At 58.5% G+C, this 25,607-nt stretch overlaps 2 protein-coding genes and 1 long non-coding RNA gene across 4 annotated transcripts in view; 1 reads left to right on the plus strand and 2 right to left on the minus strand.

Annotated features, from left to right (window-relative positions):
- Nucleotides 1-196: 196 nt before the first annotated feature.
- LOC134807414 (uncharacterized) lies at nucleotides 197-7,878 on the minus strand. The gene is made up of 4 exons (XR_010147811.1): nucleotides 7,737-7,878; nucleotides 6,566-6,667; nucleotides 4,693-4,802; nucleotides 197-1,158 (listed from the first exon to the last, which is right to left on the minus strand). It is a non-coding gene; the product is annotated as an uncharacterized LOC134807414 (long non-coding RNA).
- On the minus strand, nucleotides 736-1,600 carry LOC744627 (uncharacterized). The gene has a single exon (XM_016924424.4). The coding sequence runs from the start codon at nucleotides 1,456-1,458 to the stop codon at nucleotides 736-738; it is 723 nt and encodes a 240-aa protein (XP_016779913.1). The 5' UTR covers nucleotides 1,459-1,600.
- Nucleotides 7,879-8,164: 286 nt separating the features above from the next.
- Nucleotides 8,165-25,607, plus strand: part of SETD1B (SET domain containing 1B, histone lysine methyltransferase) — a 29,387-nt gene continuing 11,944 nt past the window's right edge. Inside the window, exons 1-11 of one of the 2 annotated variants that reach the window (XM_054664686.2) lie at nucleotides 8,165-8,836; nucleotides 9,576-9,763; nucleotides 9,970-10,068; nucleotides 10,718-10,988; nucleotides 13,084-13,196; nucleotides 14,483-15,715; nucleotides 19,012-19,836; nucleotides 21,928-22,189; nucleotides 22,265-22,584; nucleotides 22,679-22,784; nucleotides 24,282-24,776. In XM_054664686.2, the coding sequence (XP_054520661.2) occupies nucleotides 9,590-9,763; nucleotides 9,970-10,068; nucleotides 10,718-10,988; nucleotides 13,084-13,196; nucleotides 14,483-15,715; nucleotides 19,012-19,836; nucleotides 21,928-22,189; nucleotides 22,265-22,584; nucleotides 22,679-22,784; nucleotides 24,282-24,776 (3,898 nt within the window). In that variant the 5' untranslated portion in view covers nucleotides 8,165-8,836; nucleotides 9,576-9,589. Of the gene's footprint in view, nucleotides 8,837-8,866; nucleotides 9,092-9,575; nucleotides 9,764-9,969; nucleotides 10,069-10,717; nucleotides 10,989-13,083; nucleotides 13,197-14,482; nucleotides 15,716-19,011; nucleotides 19,837-21,927; nucleotides 22,190-22,264; nucleotides 22,585-22,678; nucleotides 22,785-24,281; nucleotides 24,777-25,607 lie in introns of those variants that run through there. The other variant, XM_016924422.4, reaches the window with a different exon arrangement.

Here is a 25,607-nt window from a genome sequence, read left to right on the forward strand (position 1 = left end):
ACAGTGCAAGCAAGGCACGGTCTGACCACCAGAGGGCAGCAGCGACCGCCCACAGAATCCCAAGACCACAGCAGAGCTGGGAAGGGGAGGCCGGGGAGGCACCCCAGGTTCTCAGTGGACGCCCTCTTCAGGCACTGGGCAAAGGGTAATCTCCTGGGTCAAGCACCCCCTAGACAAATGCACAGCAACTCATCCATTCCTTTTTGGCAACACGTTTATTGAGAGGCAGTTGTGCTCCAGCCTTCCAGGAGGTCACAGTCTTAGGGGAAGCAGTGCAATGGAGGTTGGAAGCAGGGGAACCCTTTACGGAAGGCTGGCACACTAGGCCTGGCAGCACTGGAGGGCAGGCAGGGAAAGTAGGGTGGGTAACCCAGCCTGGCAAATGCACGGCAGCTAGAAAACCTCTTCAGGTTCTGGGGTGGCTGGGCCATGAGAGGGGAGGCCAGGCAGGGCTGTCAAGGTAACCGGGGTCAGATCATGGAGTTGCCTGCCAGGCTCCACGGGAGTGGGGGACAGAAGGAGAGCAGCCCAGCTACCAGCCGGGCCCTGAGCTCCCTCAGGGTGACCAGGGAGGAGCTGTGACTGGCTGGGGAGGCAGGGCTGGGGCCGAGGTTCCCCAGGACGACAGGAGGGAGCCAAGGCACTCTAAGAGGTGGAAGAAGAGGACCAGAAGCTGGTGAGTGCATCACTGGAGCCCATAGGAGGGCTCCTGACTGTCCTCAAAAGCCTCAGACCTCAGTGTCCACTTTCTCCATCCAAGAAATGGGGCTGTGATCTCTGCTTATGACAGCACAAGCTTGCACAGAAGTGGAGGCGGGAAATAAGCACAAGTGTGCCTTCCCAGCCCGGCCTGGGTCCAGGCAGAACAGCTGATACTGGCCCCAGTCTGCCCACCCACCCCTGCTGGCCAGGAGGCTGGCAGAACCCCAGCCCCACCTGCCTGGAGTGCGTTTGATTTGGACTCGACTGTTGTGATGGAGGGGGGCTGGATCTGTAGCTAAAAATACCTCCGAGCCAAGCCAGCTGCTCAGAGCTTCCTCGGAGGCTGGGCCGCGCTGGGCCCACTGAGGAACTGGGCATGCCCACCCAGGAGGCAGCTCCCTTACCTGCTAGAGGTTGAGGGCCTGAGTCACTCCCCCTTCCAGTCACCAGGAATTCCTGGAGAGTTTGAGAAAGCAAGAAAGATTCTTTAAGCTGGTTCCTGACACAACAGCTGTTAGGCCACTGAAGCCTGGGGGAGCGGCCGGGTGGCATTTGTGGGGTCAGCTCATCGGTGTCCACACAGGGGCCTATGCCATAGTGCGGCCAACAGGGAAACTGAGCCCTGGAGAGTTGCAGGGGCCCAGCCACTGCTGTGTTGTCAGAGCAAAGTCCAGCCAGCCCCAGTGAGGCTGGAGGCAACGCTGTGGCACCCACTTCCCTGGATGCCTGAGAACCCTGCAGAGGGGCCACCCACATGAGGCAGAAGACACTCAGCCTTCAGGGATGAAGCTACTCCCTGAGGTCCCAGGGACGGGAGCTGGCCTGGCAAATACATCTACCCTGCCTGAGCCGTCCCCAGGCCTTGGCTGCCCATGAGCACTCGGGGACAGGCCAGAGACAAGGCCACTCCTTGAGTGCTAAAAGTTCCCTTCACAAAAGCCAGACTCAGCAACAGCTCAAAACATTATTGTCCGGCCAGGCGCGGTGGCTCATGCCTGTAATCCCAGCACTTTGGGAGGCCGAGGTGGGCGGATCACCTGAGGTCAGTTTGAGACCAGCCTGACCAACATGGAGAAACCCTGTCTCTACTAAAAATACAAAATTATCCAGGCGTGGTGGCGCATGCCTGTAATCCCAGCTACTCGGAGGCTGAGGCAGGAGAATCGCTTGAACCCTGGAGGCGGAGGTTGCGGTGAGCCCAGATCGCACCATTGCCTGGGCAACAAGAGCGAAACTCTGTCTCAAAAAAAAAAAAAAAATTATTGCTGGACCTGCTCCTCCCAGCGCTCAGGGGCAGGAGCTTGCTGGAAGTCACATGCCAGCTACAGATGCACTGGGCCAGACGACCTGAGATGGTGGTGCCACCTCACTGCACAGCCCAGGCAGAGGCTGTGTCTCCACCCAGAGGGTCCGAAAGGTCATGTTCCACGCTAGGGCTCCGGGCAGAGAGGCCGGAAGAGGCGGGGACGCCGGCGACTCAGTAGTAAGGCAAGTCCTGCCACCTCCTGGCCGGCCCTTCCGCTGGCGTGGCCCTCTCTCTGCAAGCCCTGGGGCCCAGCGCCAGCAGCGGCCCCGCCCCACGTTCGCTGGGTGACCGGTGGGCGGGGCGCCCTCGAGGGACCAGCAGGAACAGCAGCAGGAGGACAAACTGCCTCACCCTCCCTGCCCCAAGAGGTGATGGTGGGGGGACAAAGAAAGAAGAGGGACCAAAGCAGAGAGAGAGGGGTACAGTCCAGCCAGGTGGGTCCCGACACCGCGCCGAGAACCACATCCAGACCACAGCTGAGCACCCAACAGCTCACTGATTGGATCCAGGGAGGGGAGAAACTGGCTGGAGCCCTCCAGGGTGCAGCTGGGAGGAGGAAGTACATCAATTACTTAATTATCCAAAGCAGGTGGGGAGTAAAGACCCCACCCGGAGAGCAACGAAGACTCTAAAGGGAGGCGCCACACCCTCGGGCGGCAGAGGGTCACGTGAGAGCAAGGGGGTTCAATGGCAGAGCCAAATTTAAAACAGGTTTCAGGGAGTATAGGAGGAGGCTTTTGGGATATTAACAATGTGAACCTCAATTTTTATCAGGTGCTTTCGCCCTCTTGCTGTACTTGGGCAGCGGGGAGTCTGGGCAGGAACACTCTTCCAGCAAAGGAGCTGGACCCAGCACGGATCATCGGGGATTGAAGACCCAGCCCTGGCCCTCACAGGAGGAGCCAACAGCACCACGCCAGTTACTTCCAACCAGACAGTCCCGGGCAGGGATGCCAGCAGACAGCTGGCACGGGAGGAAGCCTAAAATAACCCAGACAGCTGGGGTGAGGGGGTGCCATGGGCACAGGCACTGGCTGCCAAGTCAAGCCACCTGGAACCCCATCCTGGCTCTATTGGTGGTGACCTTGGGGAGTCACTTCTCCCCGGACCATGGGTGGGTGACCCAAATCTTGACCCCATCATGGAACAGCCCCTGTGGATGGGGAAAGGCCTGCAGCTGGACTCAACCACTCCAGAGGAGAACCGCGTTGGCCGCCTTCCCAGGGAGCGCCAGATTCCCCTTTGCCCTGAGGCAGGGACACGTGCTTCAGCAGGTGGGCTGGTGCAGGGGGAAGCTCTGAGGCAGCCCAGCCCCCACCCCCTGCAGCCACTCCCAGCAATAGCCACGATCACAATGGAGGCCAACTAAAAGCTTGGGAGGAGGGCCTCTTTAACGCACTTAATCCTCCCACCACCCTTTCCAGCAGGCATCCTTATCACTTTACAGGGAGACACTCACCCAAGGTCACCAGCACTGAGAGATCCTAGCCCATGGCGAACTGACTATCTCCCTTAACTTAGCACCAAGATACCTTTAGCAAGATCTCCGTGTTAATCCCCACAGGCCCCCAGAGCTCAGTGTAGCCCTCACAGCGGGAGTGGGGCACCTGGACCCATATGGTTCATCAAAGCAATCACAAAGCAGAGATCACAAGGAGGGGGGCTCCGAGACCAAGGGCCGCCATCTCCAGCTGTGGAGCTTCTTAGACACTGAGATGGGAAACTATTCAATACATGAAGTCGGCTAGCGTTAGAATGAAATCAATTACTATGTGCCAAGCGTGGAACGTGGCACTTCTGCGTCAAAACCCCAGGTGTTACCAGGCTAGGGGCTGGAGTCTCAAAATGTGTTCCCAGACCACAGCATCAGCCTCACCTCACCTGGGAACTTGTTAGAAATGCCAGTCCTAAGGACCAACCCACTGAATCAGACACTTGGGCACCAGGCCCGGTGGTCCATTTTCAGTGAGCCCCCTTTCCGGTGTGATTCTGATGCCGGTTCCAGACTAAGAACCACTGATCTAGCCCTGTTTTCGGAGATGGAGAAATAGGCTTGGAGGCTATGCCGCTTACGCAAGGCCATAGCTGTTCAATGGCTCCCCAGGTTTCAAATCCAGCTTTGTCTGGTTCTAGAAACAAGGCTTATATACAGGCCTGCCCATTCGGGGACTGGAGAAGAAAACAATCCCAAGAAGGTGGAGAAGCGTCAAGGAAGGCCCTTTCATAGAGAAAGCTGGCCGGAACCTCGGGTCTCTGTTCTTTGCCTCTCTAGCAGCCAGACATCAGAGGACGGCTCACACTGTCACCCCACATGCCCCACGGGGGCGGCTGGAGGGAAGGCCACAGCACAGTTGGGCTTTCTGGCAGTGACCTGTGTCTTTCAGAAGTAGGCGGCACCCAGGGCCCTCCCCCCGCCGAAGAACACACAACTGGGAAATACTTGCAAGTGGATCCTCTCGTATGCTGCTATATTCGGCAGAGAATTACACGCCCCAAATGCCTGACAACAGAAGCTGACAGACGGGGATGGATGGCCCCGGAGGCCCAGCAGGCGGCCCTACGCGCTCGCAGCTGGGGGCGGGGCCGCAGAACCAGCCCGGCGGGTTTGGGGTTCGGCCCTCCCTGGGCTGCAGGCCAGAGCCCCCCAAATCTCCCTCACGGTCTGGGCAAGGACTCACACCTACCTTAGTGGGAGGACTGTCAGAGTCAAACTAGGCCTGCCCCTGCCGTTGACAGAAGGAAAGATTGTCCATTCGGGGGGTGCCCGAACGTCGCCCCTTCTCCGGCCCAGAACCTGGAGGAGAGGAAGGTGGAGGGCGGATCAGGGCGTTGGGGGAGAGAGATGTGACCGGCCGAATACACAGCAGACAGGGGCTCCGGGGCTGAAAGGGAGCACCCCAGACGCCGCCCCTCCCCCAGCGGCCCGGGCGGCCGGGGGTGGCTGAGTCAGAAGGTTCAACCCCGGCCCGGGCGGCGGCTCATCTGCATTTCCAAAGGCCCGCCCCGCCCGCACCCTCCCCGGGAAGGGCCGGAGATCTGAGGCTTCGCCGGGAGCCCCGCGCCTCGGGGGATCCCGGGGCCCCCCCTCCGCTTTCCCAGGCTTCCCCCACCTCCTGCCCGGAGAGCTGGGCTGGAGGGCTGCGCCCTGGGCTGCCCAACGGGGCGTCTGCGGCCACCCCGAGGGCCTCCCGCCCTGAGTGAGGACAAAGGGGGCGACCCCCCGCCCCGCGCTGGCTCGGCTCTCAAAGGGCGACTGGGAGGTCGGACCTGGGCGCCCAGAGCTGGGTGGGCAGCGGGGGGCGGCCTGGGGTCAGGGCCAGGCCGGGCCGCGGCTTCCGGAGGAGCCGGTGGGACCCGGGGCGGCCTCGAAGCCCCGCCGACCCCGTGGCCCTCGGCTGCGGGCGCCCGCGCAGGACAAAGACGAAAGGGGGAAGCGGTCCGGGGCGAGGCCTCCTGGTGCCCGCGTGGGCCGCCGGGTCGCCCAGCCCCCTACCCCTGCCGCTCCTCCCGCCTGGCGCGCGGCGGCCGCCACCGCCCCAGCCACGGGCAGCGCGCGAAATGGCGCCCATCAGGCCGCCGCGCCCGGCTGAGGCGAGCGCGGGAGGCGCGGCGCGCGACGCCCCCGAGGCCCACGGCCCCCGAAACGGCCCCCGACACCCGGTCGCCAGCGCTGCGCCCCGCGGGCTCTCGGGGCCCGACCTGGCCGAGGGCCCGCCTCCTGCTCCGGGCTCCCCACGACCGGGGGGACGGAGGAAAGGAGGAAGGAAGGAAAGAGAGCCGCCGCCATTAGCAAAGCAGCCCTGCCCGGCTGGGCCCGCCTGCCAGACCAGCCCGGCCCAGCCGCGACGGGCTCGAAGCCTGTAAAGAAAACTGGTGTTTGGGAGGAGGAGCGAGCGCGGCCGGGAGGACAGGAGCGCCGGGCTGCGGGCGGAGATGCTGCGTCATGGTGCCAACATGGACGCCGGCCTTTTGTCCTCCTTCGCGTTGCCAGCGCAGGCGCGCCCCGGAGCCCCGAGAAGCCGGCTTCGGGGTGCGGAATCCTCACGATCGAAAGGAAAGTGGGCCCAAGGCTGGGCGATGAGGCTCCCTAGTGTTTTAAGTCCCCCGTCTCCAAAGCACTTCAATTTCTTCTCCCCATCCAGGTTCAGACCTGGGAAGAGCGAGGGGGCGAAGGCAGGCGGCTCCATGGACCCCCGAGGGTCGCTGCGAAGCCCGTCTTCTCGCCCTTGGGGCAGAAGAGGCACAGGGGTCCGAAGAGCCCTTCGTGTCCCAACCCCCCGCCCACTGCCCGCTCCGGCTGCCAAATACAATGCTCCAGAATCCTCCTTCTCCTCTCAGCTCCCAAACACTTGCAGCCCTTGCTTGGCCTGCAAAAGGGTTTCCTCGAAGGGGCAAAAGGCACTTTTTATCTTTCTTACTTACCCGCTCAGCCCGGTGCCATGGAGTCTAGAAGATCAAGCTGGGCGGTGGTTTTGGAGACGTTATTGTAAAAACATATATATTTTTTGATTTAGTTGGGAAATTTGGGGGTTATGGTGGTGTCTTTGTTCTTGTTACCTTTTTGTAAGTTACACCCTCACGTTCTGCTCCTTCCACTTCTGCAAACTTTCCAGGGTTGGGTAGGCAAAAAGGCGGCTTCGCTGAGGACTGTTTACTGCTCTGGATATAGCAATGGTGTGATCGTCATTAAGAGACAAAAGGGAAAATACAGTCAAATCAAACAAAAGGCAAAAGACGCACCAGCCGCCCAACCACCATAGAAAATACCCCCCACTTAACGTTGGTGTTTGCTGGAACCAGCTAGGACTTGTTTTCCAGTTTTAATCTAGTTTCCTGTGACGGCTTTAGTCTCTCTACACAAAGAAAAGGTCTTCCTTTCCCTCACCCACCAGCTCCCCCCAACCCCCAACACCAAAGACGAGAAAAACAGGGCTGTTTTTCTTCAAATAGATCGATTTTCAAAGAAAGTGTACAAGCTACGGGGAAGAAAGCTGACTAGCATTTAGTGCTGTAAACATTTTCAAAAGCATAAAGCTAGAACCTTAGCTTTATAAAGCAAGATCGTCTCAAGCATCTTAACTGGCTTATATTAGACAAGAGAGACAAAGACATACATGCAGATGAAGGTTCGGAAAATTAAGGACATCTCAGCAACATTAACATCAAAACTGTACTGCGTCAGGACAGAATGGATTGGGTACTTACAATGTAAAAGGTTTTTTAAAAACTGAAAGAGTAACAACTGCTCACAATTTTTTGTTGCTGCCATTTCGCTAGTCCTAAAGCTATATACATTTAAAACGTTACCTTGTTAAAAAGAGAGAAGGAGTTAATAAGATGGCCAGGTTTAAGTGTTTAATAGAGGAAACTAGATATATTTAAAAATTTATTGTTCAGTCAAGAGAATACAGATCAAGACAGCTCCAAGCTCCCCCCACCCACCCATAGAACAAAAAGAGGAAAAAAAATATGTCATTTACTTAGGTTTTTTTGTAATTCAAAACTGTTAACTGCTGACATGAATGGTGTGCTATGACCTAGTTATACAAGACAAAGATGGATTCCAAGTCATAAGGAAAAATCCAGATCTTTTTAAAAAGTCTTCTCCAGTCTTCCAACTGTGAGTCCTTGGGCCTGTTGACAAATGTTAAACACACTGAGACGTCCTGAACTGGATGGTAGAGTCAAAGGAAAAACATTCCCCATTTGCAACAAAGGAAAAACCCACTTGGCCATTTAATTCCATTGCAGAAAAATGGCTTCCCTCATCTGTTGGCCTCTCCTTCGTGTCTGATGAAGGATGTTTTGAGATCAGCGTCTAATAACTCAAGCCCTATAGAAGCCGCGCGCTGATTGGCTGCCGCGCCCTGCCGCCCTGCTCCAGCCAATTACCTACCCACGGCCAAATTACAAACCCCGAAAAGAGCCCCAATATGAGCTACACCAGCTCCGAGCCCCGGCGAGGCGGCTCCTGCGCCTCGGCCGCCAGAGAGGAGCGGCAGAGGGGGCTGCAAACGCGTCCTCGCGAAGCCCGGGAGCCTCGGAGTTGAACTCACAAAATGGAAGCCGCGCGCTGATTGGCCGCCGCCACTCCCGGACCTTTAATAAAGAAAGGGGAAGGAAAAGATAAATGCAAAAAAGGGGGACTGTCTCCTCCGCGGGTGGCTGGAGGAAGGAGGGGAAGCATGTGTTCAGGACAATTACAGGGCGCTCCCCTCCAAAAATAAAAACAGAAGAAGGCGTCTATCGCCCAGGTCCAGGCGAGGGCTGCATCCTCCCAGGAATGCGAATGCTAACGTGGTGAACCCTGGTCTCCCTTCCCCAGCTCAGCTCCGGGGAGGGGGTCGCGGGCCGGAGGAGGAAGCCGGAGCGCAGATACCTCGATTGCAACTCCTCTGAGTCGACGCCGGCCTCCCCCCGCGGCTCCCAGCGTCCACACACACCCTCGGCCCCCCAGACCCCAGCCATCTCCCCGGGCCCCGCGTGCCCGCCTCCGGCCCGGGCAGTTTGGAAACAGTTTTGCAGGCCCGGGACGCATGCCGCGGCGGTCGCGGCTCTGAGGGTAGTCCCGGCCGCGGGAGGTAGAGCCCGCGGAGACCCCCTCCCCCGCCAGCCAAGACCCCCACCCCAGTCCCAGAAGAATAAATAAATTAAAAGGCCTTCCCCCGGGGAGGGGGAGGCAGTGTGGGAGCGCGCGAGTGAGGGGTGGGGGGCCGCTGGGGCCCGGGGCTTTGGCGGCGCAGCTGCCGCCGCCGGGAGAGTGCCTGGGGAAGCGGCGAGGAAGGAGAGGGGAGGAGGAAGAGGAGGAGGAGGAGGAAGAGGAGGAGGGTGAGCGCTCGGGTCGGGCTCCTTAGCGGTGTATTGTGGGATGTGCGGCTACTGGGAGCCGAGCCTCCGCCGCCAGCCGCCTCCCGGGCAGCAGCAGCAGCAGCGGCGGCGGCAGCGGCAGCAGCTCCGGGCCCGGCAGCCGCGGCGGCGGCGCCCCCCCTTCCTGGCCCCCGGTCCGGCCGCCCCGGCCTCGGCTCCCTCGGGGGACACCATGTACTGGCTGGCGGCGCAGGGAGGCCGGCGCCCGGCGGGGATGTAAGCGCGGCTCGGGGAGGGAGAGGCCGCGGCCGGCAGCCGGGCGGCCCAAGCCCCCGGCCCCGGCCCTGGCCCGAGCGGGCGAGCGGGCGGGCGGGCGGCGGCGCCGCCAGGCCCTGCCGCCAGCCCCGCGCCAGAGCCGGGCCGAGCTAGCGGGTGAGCGCCACGCCGGGCGGCCGGGCGGGCACCATGGGCCGGAGTCCGCGTCCTCCGGGCGCCCCGGGCCCCGCCAGCCCGCCCAGGGGACCCCCGGGAGCCCCTCGCTGCCGCCCCGAGACGGTGGCCGAGCGGGCGGGCGCGTAATTCTCCCGGAAGGGTTATTCTCTCGCTCCATTCTTGTTTTGGGGGGAGCCAGCGAGACAGCTCCTTTCGGGGCGCGCTGGCAAGGTGGGAGGGGGTGGGGGCCTGCCGATTGGATTCTTTCGCGTGTGTGTAGAAGCGGCCGCCGCCGCGGCGGAGACGACAACAACTTGCTGGTTTTCAGGTTGGGTTAACGGCATGGAGAACAGTCACCCCCCCCACCACCACCACCAGCAGCCCCCGCCGCAGCCCGGCCCTTCGGGCGAGAGGAGGAACCACCATTGGAGAAGTTACAAGTTGATGATTGACCCGGCTCTGAAAAAGGGGCATCATAAACTGTACCGCTACGATGGGCAGCATTTCAGCCTGGCGGTGAGTAGCCGGCGCGCCCCCCCAGCCGTGCCCCGCGTCGTGTCCGGGGAGACGCGCCTAGCGGCCAGGGACCCCCCGCCCGATCCCCCGGCCAACTGTCAGACGGGGCCCCAGCCCTGGAGTTTGACAAGTGCCTCGAGAAAGGGGTCTGCCCATGGGGAGGAGGACCGGTTCTCTCATCCCGGCCCCCCAATTTCTCCCCACAGATGTCCAGCAACCGCCCGGTGGAAATTGTCGAAGATCCCCGGGTCGTCGGGATCTGGACCAAAAACAAGGAGCTGGAGCTGTCGGTGCCCAAATTCAAGGTAGGACCCCTCCCCACTGCCCCGCCGTCCCTCCCCCACCTCCCCGAGTTCGAAAATAACGCCAGTCCTGACCGAGCCCAGCCGGATTCCCAGTTCCCGCCGTCCGGGGCCAGGGAAGTTTTGGCGGGGAGGGGTAGAGCGCTGGCGAGAGGGTGTCCCCTCTCAGCTACTGAAAACAAAATAACACTGGGTGAAACTGTAATCACGGCGCAGATACAGTGTCCTGCACGCCCCGCGGGGGGCTCCAGTCCGCCCGGGGGCTTGGCTCCGAGACTCTCCCCTCTCGCTAGCCCACTACAGGACAACTTCTTAAGCCTGAGGGGTCGTCCCTGACCCGGCAGCAGGAAGAGGAGGCCAGAAAGGGGGGTGGGGAAAGAGAAACTGTTTCTTTTTCCCCTTTCCTTCCGAACCCAGAGGACTTCCACGTTCCAAACGATTTAATCCTCCGCTTCCCGGGCCCGCCCGCGTGCATTTTTTTTTCCCAAAAAAAAATTTTTTTTTTTTTTTTTTTTTTTTAGTTTTTTTTTAGTTTTTTTACCCTTTATTGTTTTCAACGGGCAGGCGAGTTGCGGGCGGGGCGGGGGGGATGTTGTGTTTTCCCTTAGGTTTAAACGTTCTTCAAACTCCCTTCCCCCTCGGCCCCTGCCAGATCGATGAGTTCTACGTGGGCCCGGTGCCTCCGAAGCAGGTGACATTTGCCAAGCTGAATGATAACATCCGTGAAAACTTCCTGAGGGACATGTGCAAGAAGTATGGGGAGGTGGAGGAGGTGGAGATTTTGTACAACCCCAAGACCAAGAAGCACCTGGGCATCGCCAAGGTGGTCTTTGCCACGGTCCGGGGAGCCAAGGATGCCGTTCAGCACTTGCACAGCACTTCCGTCATGGGCAACATTATCCACGTGGAGCTGGACACCAAAGGTGAGCCTGGCAGGGGAGGAGCGTGGGGAGACCTGTCAGCCCGACCCTTTCCCTCCCCACCCTTCCTGCAGCGTGGGGAGGACCCCCCCTCACTCTTCCTTGGGATCCCCCCCCCACAACCTTATTTATTTTCTTAGCCCCCTTCTGAGGGTAGAGTCGCGTGGAGCTAAATGTGTTGTCTGTTGCTAGGAGACAGTCTGTAATTTACCAAATGTGCCGGTCCTTGGCCACCGCACCCCTAGGGACCACCCGGAGGCTTCCCCACCGCTGACACCCCCGCGGGCCCCCTCTCTGAGCCCTGGTGGCCTGGGTTTAGACAGTCCCCAGTGTTGCCTGTGTTAGGGGAGGAGACAGAGTTTGTTTACTTGTGGGGGACTGAGGGAGTGCCACTAGGATGCCTTGAAATACATCAAGAGAAGGTCTGAAAACTGAAAAGAGAGTCCTCTAAGGATCCAGGGTGTCCCCCCACCTCCTTGCTGCCCCTTCCCCTCTGGAAGTGGCAGCCAATCTGGGGCCGGGAGTGTTGTTTCATTGATAAGGTTCTCGACAGAGCCGCCGGGGAAGAGCAGAGCCGGGAAGAGCCAGGCAGGCGGCTCTGGGTGCTCAAGGGTTGACACTGTGTCTTCCCTCCTCTCTCTTAAAGAGACCGCAGCACCTCCCCTGCTCTGGAATCAGCTAGGTGCTCTCTGGAGCTGGCTGGGGAGGCCATACCTCCCACCCTGTGGGTCTTTGGAGGCCCCTGCAGGACCAAGGGGCTTGGAGGACTCGAGGGCATTCCCCAAAGTGTGCCTGAGGCCTCTTTAGGGAAGCTCCCACCTATAAAAGAAGGTGCTGAGTGCTTTGAGGGCCAGCCAGCTTGTGGGGAGATGTCATTCGGTCCCTAGCCCACCGGGGTCCCCTGGGAAACCCTGCCTGGGAGGGCAAAAGTGCAGCTTCCAGGAATTTTGTGAGCATGGGGTTCAGGGACAACTGGGACACACCAAACCCAAGGCAGGAAAATCAGAACTTTTCTTTTTTTGCGTTTAATGATTAAAATGTATTGACCGAGCTCTAAGCCGGTGCCAGGGGGTGGTGGCGGTTATTCCACGCACACTTGCCGAGCCTGTGCCCGGTTCTGTTCCTCCTCTCAGGGCACAGCCCTCTTTTTCTGTCCAGTCCACAGTCCCTCCCACCCCTTTCCCTAGCTTCTCAGTCTCTGGGGGTTGGGGGGGCAGTGAGGACCTTGGGTGGCTGCAGCACGATTTCTCCCTGATAATTGAATTGAACGTGGCAACCCCTTCCCTATCACGTGCCCACATTTTAAGGAGCAGCCAGGTCTCAACAAAATTTCATTTCTGTAAAAAAAAAAAAAAAAAGAAAAGAAAAGAAAAAAAACACAAAAGCTCTCAGAGACTGCCAACTAAGTTTGTATTTCAAGAAAGAGACCAGTAAAGTGTAGCTCCAGGAACGTGTCTTTTTTGCATATGTAAGCAGCTGCCTCTGAGGCTCTATAAATATCGATAACCCCTGGGCCCTGGTCTATAAAAGCCTCCTTCTGCTGAGGGGTGGAGGGTTCAAGCCCAAGGTAGTCCCCAGGCCACCCTGGGGCCCTCAGCCTGGTCAGGGCCTGTGGAGTTCACAGTAATGTGCTACTAGAGCGTGTTGCAAACTCTGCTGCTCACCTGGCCCCAGATATTTAACAAACTCTGGCTTCTGTGTCACGGGCTTCCCTTCCTCTTACTGCAAGCCCCTGGGTATTGAGCAGAAAGGGGAAGACCTGGCTCTGTGGGCGCCATGGCCCAGGTAATGCAGGGGTGGGGGGGGCTGGGCGTCACGGGTGGCACCTCTGGGTTTGGGTTTGGGGGAGTCTCAGCCCCAGGAGACATGAGCTTCTGGATCTCAGGATCAGAAAAATGGTGCAGCTCAGCAGCTTTGTTGAAGAGGTGGGGACCCTGAGCGAGGTGCAGAGGGGTGGGAACTAAGGGCCACACAGCCTCCCTAGGACTGGGGTCTCGGGCACAAGGGACCCACCAGGGTGCCACACAGGTTGGAATCCTTGTGGGGGCTGCCCCATCCTGGAACCTCACTGAGTTCCCCCTTTCCTGCCCATCTACAGGGGAAACCCGAATGCGGTTCTATGAACTGTTGGTCACTGGCCGATACACCCCCCAGACCCTCCCAGTGGGCGAGCTGGATGCTGTCTCTCCAATCGTGAATGAGACCCTGCAGGTGGGTTTATGGCCGTCAGTCTGCCCCATCGCCAGCACTTTGATGTGCCCCCCACCTCTGGAAAGCCTCACCAACTCTCTTATGGGACCCCCAGCCTACCCCCACCTCACTCTCTCCAGCTTTGGAGACCAAGGCCTAGGAGGGTGTGAAGCCTGGCCATGCCCCCCACAATTGGGAGCAGGGCCTAGAGCCCCATTTTCCCAAGCGCTCCTGCAGTAGGGCTCCATGGGATTGGTTCTGTTTCCTGTGGCTTCTCCCCTCCCCAGCACAGGCTGTGATTCCCACAGACCCAGAGCCTGCCCGGGCCCGCTTTTCCACGTTGATGCCAAACATTGCTGTTTCCGGGGTCCTTAGTGTCTGGTGTCCTGGGCATGCCACTACCCCTAAACCCAGAAACCAGAGTTCATGCCCTGCCTTCCAGAGCAAGACTGACTCCTTCCAAACCACTGCCTTCCAGGACACAGGGACAACTCTCGCATGGGGCGAGTCTCATGCCAGCTCCTCCCTGGCATCAGGCTGACTAGCTGCCACTGGCCTGTTCATCACTTTTTTTTTGTTTTATTTATTTTTTTGAGACAGAGTCTCACTCTGTCCCCAGGCTGGAGTGCAGTGGTGCGATCTCAGCTCACTGCAAGCTCCACCTCCTGGGCTCAAGTGATTCTCTTGCCTCAGCCTCCTGAGTAGCTGGGATTACAGGCACACGCCACCACACCTGGCTAATTTTTATATTTTTGGTTAGTAGAGGTGGGGTTTCACCATGTTGGCCAGGCTGGTCTTGAACTCCTGACCTCAAGTGATCCACCTGCCTCGGCCTCCCAAAGTGCTGGCGTTACAGGCATGAGCCACCACACCTGGCCTCTGTTTATCACTTTAAATCCTAAAGCACTGGGTGGCTAGGAGGACAAAGCCCTTGGCCATCCTCTCGTGCACAAGATTGTAGTTCTTGGTCATAATCCTGCCTGGAAGGTCTTTGATTTCTGACAGCCTGAGGCAAAAAGAAAATCCCAGCCTAAACCAAGATGTTACAGTCTTCTTTTTTCTCTGCCTCCTCTGGAATTAGGAATAACCCTCAAGTTTCCCTGAACATATTTGGCTACCCCTAAGATTAGAGAAAAAGTTAGTACCATCCTGACACTCCTCCTCAATCTCCCCCACTTCCATTCCTTATGCTGCAGTTCTAGAGCAGTTTGGCTCTGAGCTTCCCAGCAGCCAGAGTGAGAAGGGAAAATAGCCCTGTTCCATTGCATGTTTTCCCCCAGTGGTCTGACATCTCTGTCTCTCCTTAGCTGTCAGATGCCCTGAAGCGCCTCAAGGATGGAGGCCTGTCTGCAGGCTGTGGCTCCGGCTCCTCCTCTGTCACCCCCAATAGCGGTGGGACACCCTTCTCCCAGGACACAGCTTACTCCAGCTGCCGCCTGGACACACCCAACTCCTATGGACAGGGCACCCCGCTCACACCTCGCCTGGGCACCCCTTTCTCACAGGACTCCAGCTACTCCAGCCGCCAGCCCACACCCTCATACCTCTTCAGCCAGGACCCTGCAGTGACCTTCAAGGCCCGGCGCCACGAGAGCAAGTTCACGGACGCCTACAACCGCCGCCACGAACATCATTATGTACACAATTCTCCCGCGGTCACTGCAGTGGCCGGGGCCACAGCCGCCTTCCGGGGTTCCTCGGACCTCCCGTTCGGAGCAGTCGGCGGCACTGGGGGCAGCAGCGGTCCCCCCTTCAAGGCTCAACCACAGGATTCAGCCACATTTGCCCACACTCCACCACCCGCCCAAGCAACCCCTGCTCCTGGATTCAAGTCTGCTTTCTCTCCGTATCAGACCCCAGTGGCCCACTTCCCTCCACCCCCAGAAGAGCCCACCGCCACAGCCGCTTTCGGGGCCCGCGACAGTGGGGAGTTCCGGAGGGTACCGGCACCCCCACCCCTGCCACCTGCTGAGCCTCTGGCCAAGGAGAAGCCAGGCACGCCACCCGGCCCGCCGCCCCCCGACACCAACAGCATGGAGCTGGGCGGCCGGCCCACCTTCGGCTGGAGTCCTGAGCCCTGTGACAGCCCTGGCACGCCCACGCTGGAGTCGTCCCCTGCAGGGCCAGAGAAACCCCACGACAGCCTGGACTCGCGCATCGAGATGCTGCTGAAGGAGCAGCGCACCAAGCTGCTCTTCCTGCGGGAGCCGGACTCGGACACCGAGCTGCAGATGGAGGGCAGCCCCATCTCCTCCTCCTCCTCCCAGCTCTCCCCACTGGCCCCCTTTGGCACCAACTCCCAGCCAGGCTTCCGGGGCCCCACGCCCCCCTCGTCACGCCCCTCCAGCACCGGCCTGGAGGACATCAGCCCAACACCCCTTCCAGACTCCGACGAGGACGAGGAGCTCGACCTGGGCCTTGGGCCTCGGCCTCCACCTGAGCCAGGCCCCCCGGACCCTGCTGGGCTTCTGAGCCAGACAGCTGAGGTGGCCTTGGACCTGGTTGGAGACAGAACCCCGACCTCAGAGAAGATGGATGAGGTACCACCGTGTCTGTCCATCTGTCTGGGACTGGTTTTGTCTATCTTGTATCTCCCTTTCCCCCTTCAAGCATTTAGCATGACTAGCTAAGATGCGGAAGCAATGGGGCTAGGAAAGCCAATATAACGGGTGGAACTTACAGAATAAAAAGGGGATGCAGAAAACACCAGGGGCTGTGATTGAGCAATTGGTTTGGCAATGAGCTCCCTAGCAGCCGTGGAGAGAAGGAAAGCATGGCCTAGTTCTGATGCTCTCCTTGTTAGGTAAGAAGTCAGCTTTTCCTAGGGATAAATTCTGGCCTGAGCTGCTTTGGTAGGAGTTTGCTGAGTGTTCAGAGAGTATGAGCTGTGGGGATGGCTCTTGGTCCCCTTGTCTGTTGCGTGGCTTGGGAATGATCAGGGAGAGTCCTGGCCCTCAGGCAGAGGGGAGGAGAGAGATTGGCCAGAATACTGTGCTGGGCTAAGTGGGGTGAAGCCCTGGAGCATTGTCTCCTAGAGCCTGGTGCCCTCTGAAGAGGGGGAAACCATGGCAGACAGGGAGGGTGCTGGTTTCCCTTCTCCCACTGGCTCCAGGGATGAAGGAGTTAAGAGCTAACTTGGGGTGGGGGTGGGGTGCCATGTAGCCAGAAGAAGGCAAAGTTGACCATCCCCCACCCTCTCCTCAGGTCATGGGGTCTCGTTGCCTAAACCTCCAGCCTCAGGAAGTCCCGCCCAGGGGTTGGGGGTGAGGGTGCCACGTGCCAGGTTCCCCTGGGAGGGTGTTGGGTCATCTTCCTTCGCTCCACTCCTCCTTCTCGGTCCAGGCACCTGCCTTGGAGCTGTAGCCCCGGTGGGCATGGGCAGTCAGGGGCTTAGACAGAGCTCTGCGTCCCTGTGGGCGGAGGGGAGGAGGACTGCCCCCTTCTTGGGCCCTTTGATTTGGCGGGTCTGGCTGCATCAGGGAGGAACGAGAGGAACTTGGCTTGCCTGGGAGGGTGCTGCAGGTGGCTGGGGCTCCAGGGGGCCTCCAAGCAGTTCTGGGGAAGTGGTTTCTGGCATCAAGGGGTCCAGGCAGGGGGCCTTGGCAGGGGGCGTTGACAGGTGTGCAGCTGTAGGGGGGCCGCCGGCCCTGGCACCCTTCTCCGCTCCGTCTAGGCTGCCTGGGGTGAGGAGTGTTTACCATGCTGACCACGGTCCAGGGCTGAGAGGCCCGCAGTGGCTGGAGCGAAAGGCAGGCTGAGGCCCCGGGAGCGAAGGTCTGGGACTGCCCGGCCGCCAGCGCAGGGAGTCGCCGAGTGCCGGGAAGCTCCGGGCCGGCCCGCGGGCGCCCCCTGCTGGCGCCGGGGAATAGCGCCTGGGCTTTCTGCGGCCGCGCGCAGTGCGGGGAGCTGGACCCCGTCCCATCCTAAGTGGGGGAGCGGCGCAGGCGGGGCCAGCCGAGGGTGCAGGGGGGGCTTTTCTTCTAAACAGTGGCTGCTCGTTAAAAGTTCAGGCTCAAGTTCTTGAGTCCTGCCAAGTCACTTACTGGTTATGTGACCCTGGAAAAGGCACTTTTGCCTTTCTGAGTCTCAGTTTCGTCATCTGCCAAATGGGCCTGTGAGAGTCCCTGCAGCACAGGACCTCAGCTTAAGTGAGGTGCCGCACAGGATGCTCCAGGCACCGCCAGGCCTGCTGGACTCCCAGTTCTCAGCAAATTCCTGCCGCTTCTCACCCCGAGACTGCTGGGCAGAGGGAGGGGCAGGGCCGGCCGGGGCTGGAGCGCAGGATCTGCCTCCCTGTGATTGGCTGGCGGCGGCGGCCCGGGTTAACCCTCTGTGTGCCGCGGCGCGCTGTGCTCGGCTCTGTCCAGGACTGATCTGGGGAGTTCTCTCTGAGGATCCACCCGAGCCCGCCTGTCTCTTCTTGATGTGCATGGGGATCCTGAGAAGGAGAGTGTGTGCGTGCGTGCGTGCGTGCGTGTGTGTGTGTGTGTGTGTGCACAGAGGGGACCTGGTAAAGTCCAGAGCTTCCTGCCGCTGCCTTAGTTTGGGTAGTCTCCGTCCTCCTACCCCGCTACCTGCAGTTTTCCTCTGAGGCCTTCCTCACCTGTAGTCTGACCTCTGATCTTGCAACTTGCACAGACTCCACCTCCACCCCCACTCCCCCTCAGCCTTCAAAGGTCCCCCCACCCCAATTCCAGACCTGTCCACTCAGCTCCCTAAAGCCCCACGCCCATCCTTGACACCTCCCACATTCACCCCTCACCACCGCCCTGGATCCCAGCTGCAGCCCCGCACTGGGCAGGTCCTGGGCTCCAGCCCTTCTTCTGACTGGCTGTGCCGCGGGGCCACGGCTGAGGCTCTGAGGGTGTTTACTAACTGTCAAATGGGTCGGAGCAGAGCCCCCCCGCCCTGTGAGGTTATCTTTCGGATAAAAAATGAGACAGCCGTCTGCAGCGCTTAGCCCCACGCGGGCCCACACTGATTGTGCAGTCACGAGACTAGGTGAAAAGAGTAATCAAGGAAAAATAAATAACAACACACTTCCTGTTTATGGGCCTTAGTGCTGCTAAACCCCCGCTCCAATGTCACCTTTCCTGCCTGGCCGATGTCACCTTTCCTGCCTGGCCGTCTGCCGCAGAGTGAGGACAGCAGGCTGACTGAGAGCACAGGCTGCAGAACCACTTCCTGGTTCAAATCCCGGCTCCATCTCTTCTTGGCTGTGTGGCCTTGGGCAGGTTACTTAAATTCTCTGTGCCCCAGTTTCCTCGTGGGGCAAAAATGGAGTTGAAAATAGGGCTGTTCTGAGGATTAGCTGAGTTAATAAATGTGAAGCGTTTAGAAAGGCCCTGGCACATAAGAGACACTATGGAAGTGGCAACTATTTCTGCACACAAGTTGCAACAGAATCTCTGAAATTGCAACAGTTTCATCCTCTGTGCCCCACCCGTCTCCCTGCCTTCTTTCTCTCCCTCACGTTTCCCATCTTCACCCTCATCATCCTTTTGCCTTTTCCTGCTGGCTCCGCTCCACAAGAGTAAGATGTTTGCCTGCCTTTTCACCTTTGTGTCCCCAGCACCTAGACCAGTGCCTGGCACACAGGTACTGAGCAAATGTTTGTTGAATTGGAATGAATGAATGAATTCTAGTGGTAACTCCATGAGGCAGGGACTATGATGCCCATTTTGCAAATGAAGACGCTGAGGCTTGGAGAGGCTGAATGGCTTGCACTGGGTCACACAGCTGGGAGTGCCACTGATTGCTAGTCTTGCAGAGGGGACTCCGAGAGCCGCTTGGCCTTCCAGACTCACCTCACTGTCTCTCCCTGCTCTCTCTGCAGGGCCAGCAGTCCTCAGGCGAGGACATGGAGATCTCGGATGACGAGATGCCCTCGGCCCCCATCACCAGCGCCGACTGCCCCAAGCCCATGGTGGTGACCCCAGGAGCGGCAGCCGTGGCAGCCCCTTCTGTGCTAGCCCCAACCCTGCCGCTGCCCCCGCCACCTGGCTTCCCCCCGCTGCCCCCACCACCACCACCACCCCCACCGCAGCCTGGCTTCCCCATGCCCCCACCGCTGCCCCCACCGCCGCCCCCACCCCCTCCAGCCCACCCTGCTGTGACAGTGCCCCCACCACCCTTGCCAGCGCCACCTGGAGTCCCGCCCCCACCCATCCTGCCACCACTGCCCCCCTTTCCGCCGGGCCTGTTCCCTGTGATGCAGGTGGACATGAGCCACGTGCTGGGTGGCCAGTGGGGCGGCATGCCCATGTCCTTCCAGATGCAAACGCAGGTGCTCAGCCGGCTGATGACGGGCCAGGGCGCCTGCCCCTACCCACCCTTCATGGCCGCTGCGGCTGCCGCTGCCTCAGCTGGGCTCCAGTTTGTCAACCTGCCGCCCTACCGGGGCCCCTTCTCCCTGAGCAACTCTGGCCCAGGCCGCGGGCAGCACTGGCCACCACTGCCCAAGTTTGACCCGTCAGTGCCTCCACCAGGCTACATGCCACGCCAGGAGGACCCACACAAAGCCACGGTGGATGGCGTCCTGCTGGTGGTCCTCAAAGAACTCAAGGCCATCATGAAGCGTGACCTGAACCGCAAGATGGTGGAAGTGGTGGCTTTCCGGGCCTTTGACGAGTGGTGGGACAAGAAGGAGCGGATGGCCAAGGTGGGTGGGTGGGTGCAGGGCTCCGCAGGGTGGCTGTGGAGGGGGGCAGGTCCCCAGCCGGGCACCTCCTCTTTCCCTGAGACTGTTAACTGGAAACGCTGCCGTGGACCCCAGTATGGGAGCTCCATTTCATGTGGCCACTTTCAAAGTTCCGCAAACTGTGCTCCACTTCAGCAGCCACTAGATGCACACGGCTCTTTGAATTTAAATGAGTGGCCAGGCATGGTGGCGTACACCTTTAATCCCAGCACTTTGGGAGGCTGAGGTGGGAGGATTGCTTGAGCCTAGGAGTTCAAGATCAGCCTGAGCAGTATAGCAAGAGCCCATCTCTAAAAATAAATGCGTAAATTAACTTAAATTAATTAAAACAGAGTAAAATTAAAACTCCTTTGTACATGCCGCATTTCAAGTGCTCAGGAGCCACAGGTGCCTAGTGGCCGTACACAGGATAGCTGGTGCAGACTGCCCCCGCCATCGCAGACAGCTCACAGCTGTGACTCCCTTTGAACTTGACTCCCCTCACCTCCCCTCATGCCACCTTTTATACAGAGCCCTGTCTTGGACCACTTTTTTCCTTTTTTTGTTTTTTTGAGACAGGGTCTCGCTGTATCGTCCAGGCTGGAGTGTAGTGGCGCAATCATAGCTCACTGCACCCTCAACCTCCCTGTGCTCAAGGGATCCTCTCACCTCAGCCTCCAAGTAGCTGGGACTACAGGCATGTACCACCACACCCAGCTAATTTGTGTGTTTTTCTGTAAAGACAGAGTTTCACCACGTTGCCCAGGCTGGTCTTGAACTCCTAGGCTCAAGTGATCCTCTGCCTTTTGGGCTGGGATTATATGCGTCAGCCACCGCTCCTGGCCTACTTACTATTTTCTTTTCTTTTCTTTTTTTTTTTTTTTTCGGAGATGGAGTCTCACTCTGTCACCCTGGCTGGAGTGCAATGGCGTGATCTCAGCCCTCTGCAGCCTCCACCTCCTGGGTTCAAGCGATTCTCCTGCCTCAGTGTCCTGAGTAGCTGGGACTATAGGCACCCACCACCATGCCTGGCTGATTTTTGTATTTTTAGTAGAGATGGGGTTTCACCTTGTTGGCCAGGCTGGTCTCGAACTCCTGACCTCAAGTGATCCACCTGCTTCAGCCTACCAAAGTGCTGGGATTACAGATGTGAGCCACTACGCCTGGTCTCTTTTTTCCTTTTTAACATATTATTTGCCTGTTTGCAATCTTACAGGTAATCTAAAATGACTTCTTTTCTCCATAAGAGAGAACTTTTTCTTGAATACTTTAAACTCCCCTTAATCCCTCCCCTCCACCCCATTCCCCCCTGCTCCCCTCCCTCGACTGTGGTTATGAGTTTGAGTGTCCCCTGGAGCCTGCTTTGGGAAATGCTTGCTTTCTGCCACAGAGGTAAGCAGCACCTGTCAGAGCCTGTTTGTCATCCGTTTAACTGGGCAGTAAAATTAGAATGAACCGTCTGAAATCACTGATACACAGCTCTTTATGGTTCAGCCAAATTATACTGACCCTACAGTAACAGCTAATAGCTATTCCATTCACAATTTGAATAAAAAGAGCCACCAGGCCTCATGTGCCCTGCACCTTGCAAAGCTCTTCATGTGGCTCGTTTTGTTAATTCTCACAGCATCCCTTTGAAGGCAGAGCATTTCAGAACCACAGGGGCAACCCCTTAGTGAGCAGTGAAATAAAGCCAGTAGGTCCTGTTTTTAATGCATGGGAAGAGAAGAGAAAATGGGATAGTGTAAATCTTACCTTGTGAAGGTGGTGTTGCACAGATGTGTCCCTATGGTGTAGTTTTTGGATTGTCACAAAGTGCAAAGGCCACTGTTGTAAGGAAGGCAGCTGCAGTAGTCCTATTTTACAGGGGAGGGCATTGAGATCTATGAGGCAGAGCAGTGCTCTAGAGCCTCGTGGGTAACAGCATAGTGTGGCCAGGTGTGTTGGGAATGAGGATGCAGTTACCTGTGGTGGCTGTTACTGCCAAGTGGAAGGCAGGTAGCCTGGGGAGGGCTCCCTGCAAGGGTTGGTGGTGCCAGAAGCGGTGACGGTCCCCTCCTGTCTCCACCCCAGGCCTCGCTGACCCCGGTGAAGTCGGGCGAGCACAAGGACGAGGACAGGCCGAAGCCCAAGGACCGCATCGCCTCGTGCCTGCTGGAGTCATGGGGCAAGGGCGAGGGCCTGGGCTACGAGGGCCTGGGCCTGGGCATTGGGCTGCGTGGGGCCATTCGCCTGCCCTCCTTCAAGGTCAAGAGGAAGGAGCCACCAGACACCACCTCATCTGGCGACCAGAAGCGGCTGCGGCCCTCGACCTCTGTGGATGAGGAAGATGAAGGTTGGTGCTCTGGGTGCTGGGGTCCCCTTCTTCCGCATCCCCCCAGCCCAGCTCTGACTCCCTCCCTTCCTGCAGAGTCTGAGCGAGAGCGAGACCGGGATATGGCAGACACCCCCTGTGATCTCGCCAAGCGGGACCCCAAGGGCGTGGGTGTGCGGCGGCGGCCGGCGCGGCCTCTGGAGCTGGACAGTGGTGGGGAGGAGGATGAGAAGGAGTCGTTGTCGGCGTCCTCGTCCTCATCGGCGTCATCATCCTCGGGGTCCTCAACCACCTCACCCTCGTCCTCAGCCTCCGACAAGGAGGAGGAACAGGAGAGCACCGAGGAGGAAGAGGAGGCGGAGGAAGTCCCCAGGAGCCAGCTCTCCTCCTCCTCAACCTCATCCACATCAGATAAGGTGCCTAGCAGGCCAGGAAGCCTCAGGGGGCCGGGCCAGGCGACGAGGGCCAGACCCTTCGGCTCACCTGTCCCCACCCTTCCTTCTCCCCCAGGATGATGACGATGACGACAGTGATGACCGGGATGAGTCTGAGAACGATGACGAAGACACAGCCCTGTCAGAGGCGAGTGAGAAGGACGAAGGGGACTCGGATGAAGGTGAGCAGGGAGGCCGTGGCCGCCTGGCCCTCCCGGAGTCCCTCTTTCCCCGGGGCAGAGCCTGAGCAATTGTCAGAAATACTTTTGAGCCAAAATGTTGTGCTTTTGAGACGTTACCTTGTTAAAACACACACACAGGGTGGCGTACGGTTCCATCTTCAGGGAGTGCCATGAACATGATGGCATGTCCATGGAGATAGAAAGCAGGTCTGTGGTCCTTAGGGCTGGGGAGCCCAGTGTTCAGGGGGGCTTGCTCAGCCTACATGGCTTCCTTTTCAACTGATAAAAATACTTAGGGACCAGATCGAGGTGGTGGTAGTGCAACATTACAAATGTACTAAATGCTGCTGGAATTATCACTTTATAACGAGCAGTTGGCCGGACGCAGTGGCTCACACCTGTAATCCCAGCACTTTGAGAGGCTAGGTGAGTGGATCACCTGAGGTTAGGAGTTCGAGACCAGCCTGGCCAACATGGTGAAACCCCGTCTCTACTAAAAATGCAAAAAATAGCCGGGCGTGGTGGTGGGCACCTGTAATCCCAGCTACTTGGGAGGCTGAGGCAGGAGAATTGCTTGAATCCAGGAGGCAGAGGTTGCAGTGAGCTGAGATCATGCCACTGCACTCCAGCCTGGGTGACAGAGTGACACTCCACCTCAAAAAAAATAATAAATAAAATTTTTTTTTAAAAAGAGCAGTTTTTGGCTGGGCGCAGTGGCTCACGCCTGTAATCCCAGCACTTTGGGAGGCCAAGGCAAGTGGATCACGAGGTCAACAGACTGAGACCATCCTGGCTAACACGGTGAAACCCCGTCTCTAATAAAAATACAAAAAATTAGCCGGGCATGGTGGCAGGCGCCTGTAGTCCTAGCTACTCGGGAGGCTGAGGCAGGAGAATGGCGTGAACCCGGGAGGTGGAGCTTGCAGTGAGCCGGGATCGCCCCACTGCACTCCACCCTGGGCGACAGAGTGAGACTCCGTCTCAAAAAAAAAAAAAAAAAGTGAGCAGTTTTCTGTTATGTTAATTTTACCTCAATTTTTAAAAGCGACTACTAGCGGCTGGGTGTGGTGGCTCACTCCTTTAATCCCAGCACTTTAGGAGGCTGAGGCAAGTGGATCACCTGAGGTCAGGAGTTTGAAACCAGCCTGGCTAACATGGTGAAACCCTGTCTCTACTAAAAGTACAAAAGTAGCCGGGCGTGGTGGTGCATGCCTGTAATCCCAGCTACTTGGGAGGCTGAGGCAGGAGAATCCTTGAACCCAGGAAGTGGAGGTTGCAGTGAGCCGAGATCGTGCCACTGCACTCCAGTCTGGGCAACAAGAGCAAAACTCAAAAAAAAAAAAAAAAAAGACTCCTAGTGAACACATGCCCCACACACATATCTGAGGGCCGTGTTCAGCCTGGGTGCCGCCAGTTTGAGGCCATTGGTGAGGGGTCTGGTGGGGGCTGGGGCACAGCAGGTCCTCAGGCAGCCCCTCGTCTGTGTCCCCCATCCAGAGGAGACAGTGAGCATTGTAACCTCCAAGGCCGAAGCCACGTCGTCCAGTGAGAGTTCCCAGTCTTCTGAGTTTGAGTCAAGCTCCGAGTCCTCGCCCTCATCCTCGGAGGATGAGGAGGAGGTAGTGGCCAGGGAAGAGGAGGAAGAAGAGGAGGAGGAGGAGGCGATGGTGGCCGAGGAAAGCATGGCTTCTGCAGGCCCCGAGGACTTTGAGCAGGACGGGGAGGAAGCGGCTCTGGCCCCGGGGGCACCTGCAGTGGACTCGTTGGGCATGGAAGAGGAGGTGGACATCGAGACTGAGGCTGTGGCCCCTGAGGAGCGGCCCTCCATGCTGGACAAGCCCCCCTTGCCTGTGGGTGTTGAAGAGCCAGCGGACTCCAGGGAGCCCCCCGAGGAACCAGGCCTGAGCCAGGAAGGGGCCATGTTGCTGTCTCCAGAGCCCCCTGCCAGGGAGGTGGAGGCTCAACCCCCATTGTCCCCTGAGCGAGCTCCAGGTAACACCTGCAACCCCCTGGGAGGGTGGTGGGAGGGAGGCAGGAAGTCCTCACTGTCAGAATCAGCCCGGGCTTCCTGGGGTAGATCGCTGACTGTCCCCAGCCTCAGTTTCCCCTGTAAAACGAGATCAGCCTGTTGTGCCTCCATTGAGCGAGATGAGGTGTTGGGTGCTAACACTGAGCCTGGCACTGCATGGATCAACCCAAAGGGGAACCACTGCTATTTTTCAGTCCTCACTGCCAGCGTTTCCCTGGTGGCTTGGTCCTTGGACCATCCGTCCCATGAGATGCTCCCCAAAAGGAGGATGGGTGTCCACGGTCACTTTAGTGACAAGTCGGTGGGGTAGGCCCTGGGGTGCTGGGCCAGGTGAGGGCTGCAGGCATTGCCCCCTCCGGCATTGTGATGCTGCTGCACAGAGCATATGCGAACTCTAACTGCATGGCCAGTAGAACTTTCCACAGTGATGGCAGCGTTCTCGGGCTGTGCTGTCCAGCACTGTAGCCTTCAGACACAATGTTGCTACCAAACTCTTGAAACGTGGCTAGTGGCACAGTGGAACTGAATTTATAATAGTGTTCAATTTATTTTGGCTTACATAGATAGCTGCATGTGGTTAGCACCTACCTCTTTTTTTATTTTTATTTTTTTTGAGACATAGTCCCGCTCTGTCACCCAGGCTGGAGTGCAGTGGCATGATCTCGGCTCACCGCAAGCTCCGACTCCCAGGTTCACACCATTCTCCTGCCTCAGCCTCCCGAGTAGCTGGGACTACAGGCGCTCGCCACCACGCCCGACTAATTTTTTGTATTTTTAGTAGAGATGGGGTTTCA

This window comes from Pan troglodytes, chromosome 10, assembly GCF_028858775.2.
Source record: "Pan troglodytes isolate AG18354 chromosome 10, NHGRI_mPanTro3-v2.0_pri, whole genome shotgun sequence".
Taxonomy (NCBI): Eukaryota; Metazoa; Chordata; class Mammalia; order Primates; family Hominidae; genus Pan; species Pan troglodytes.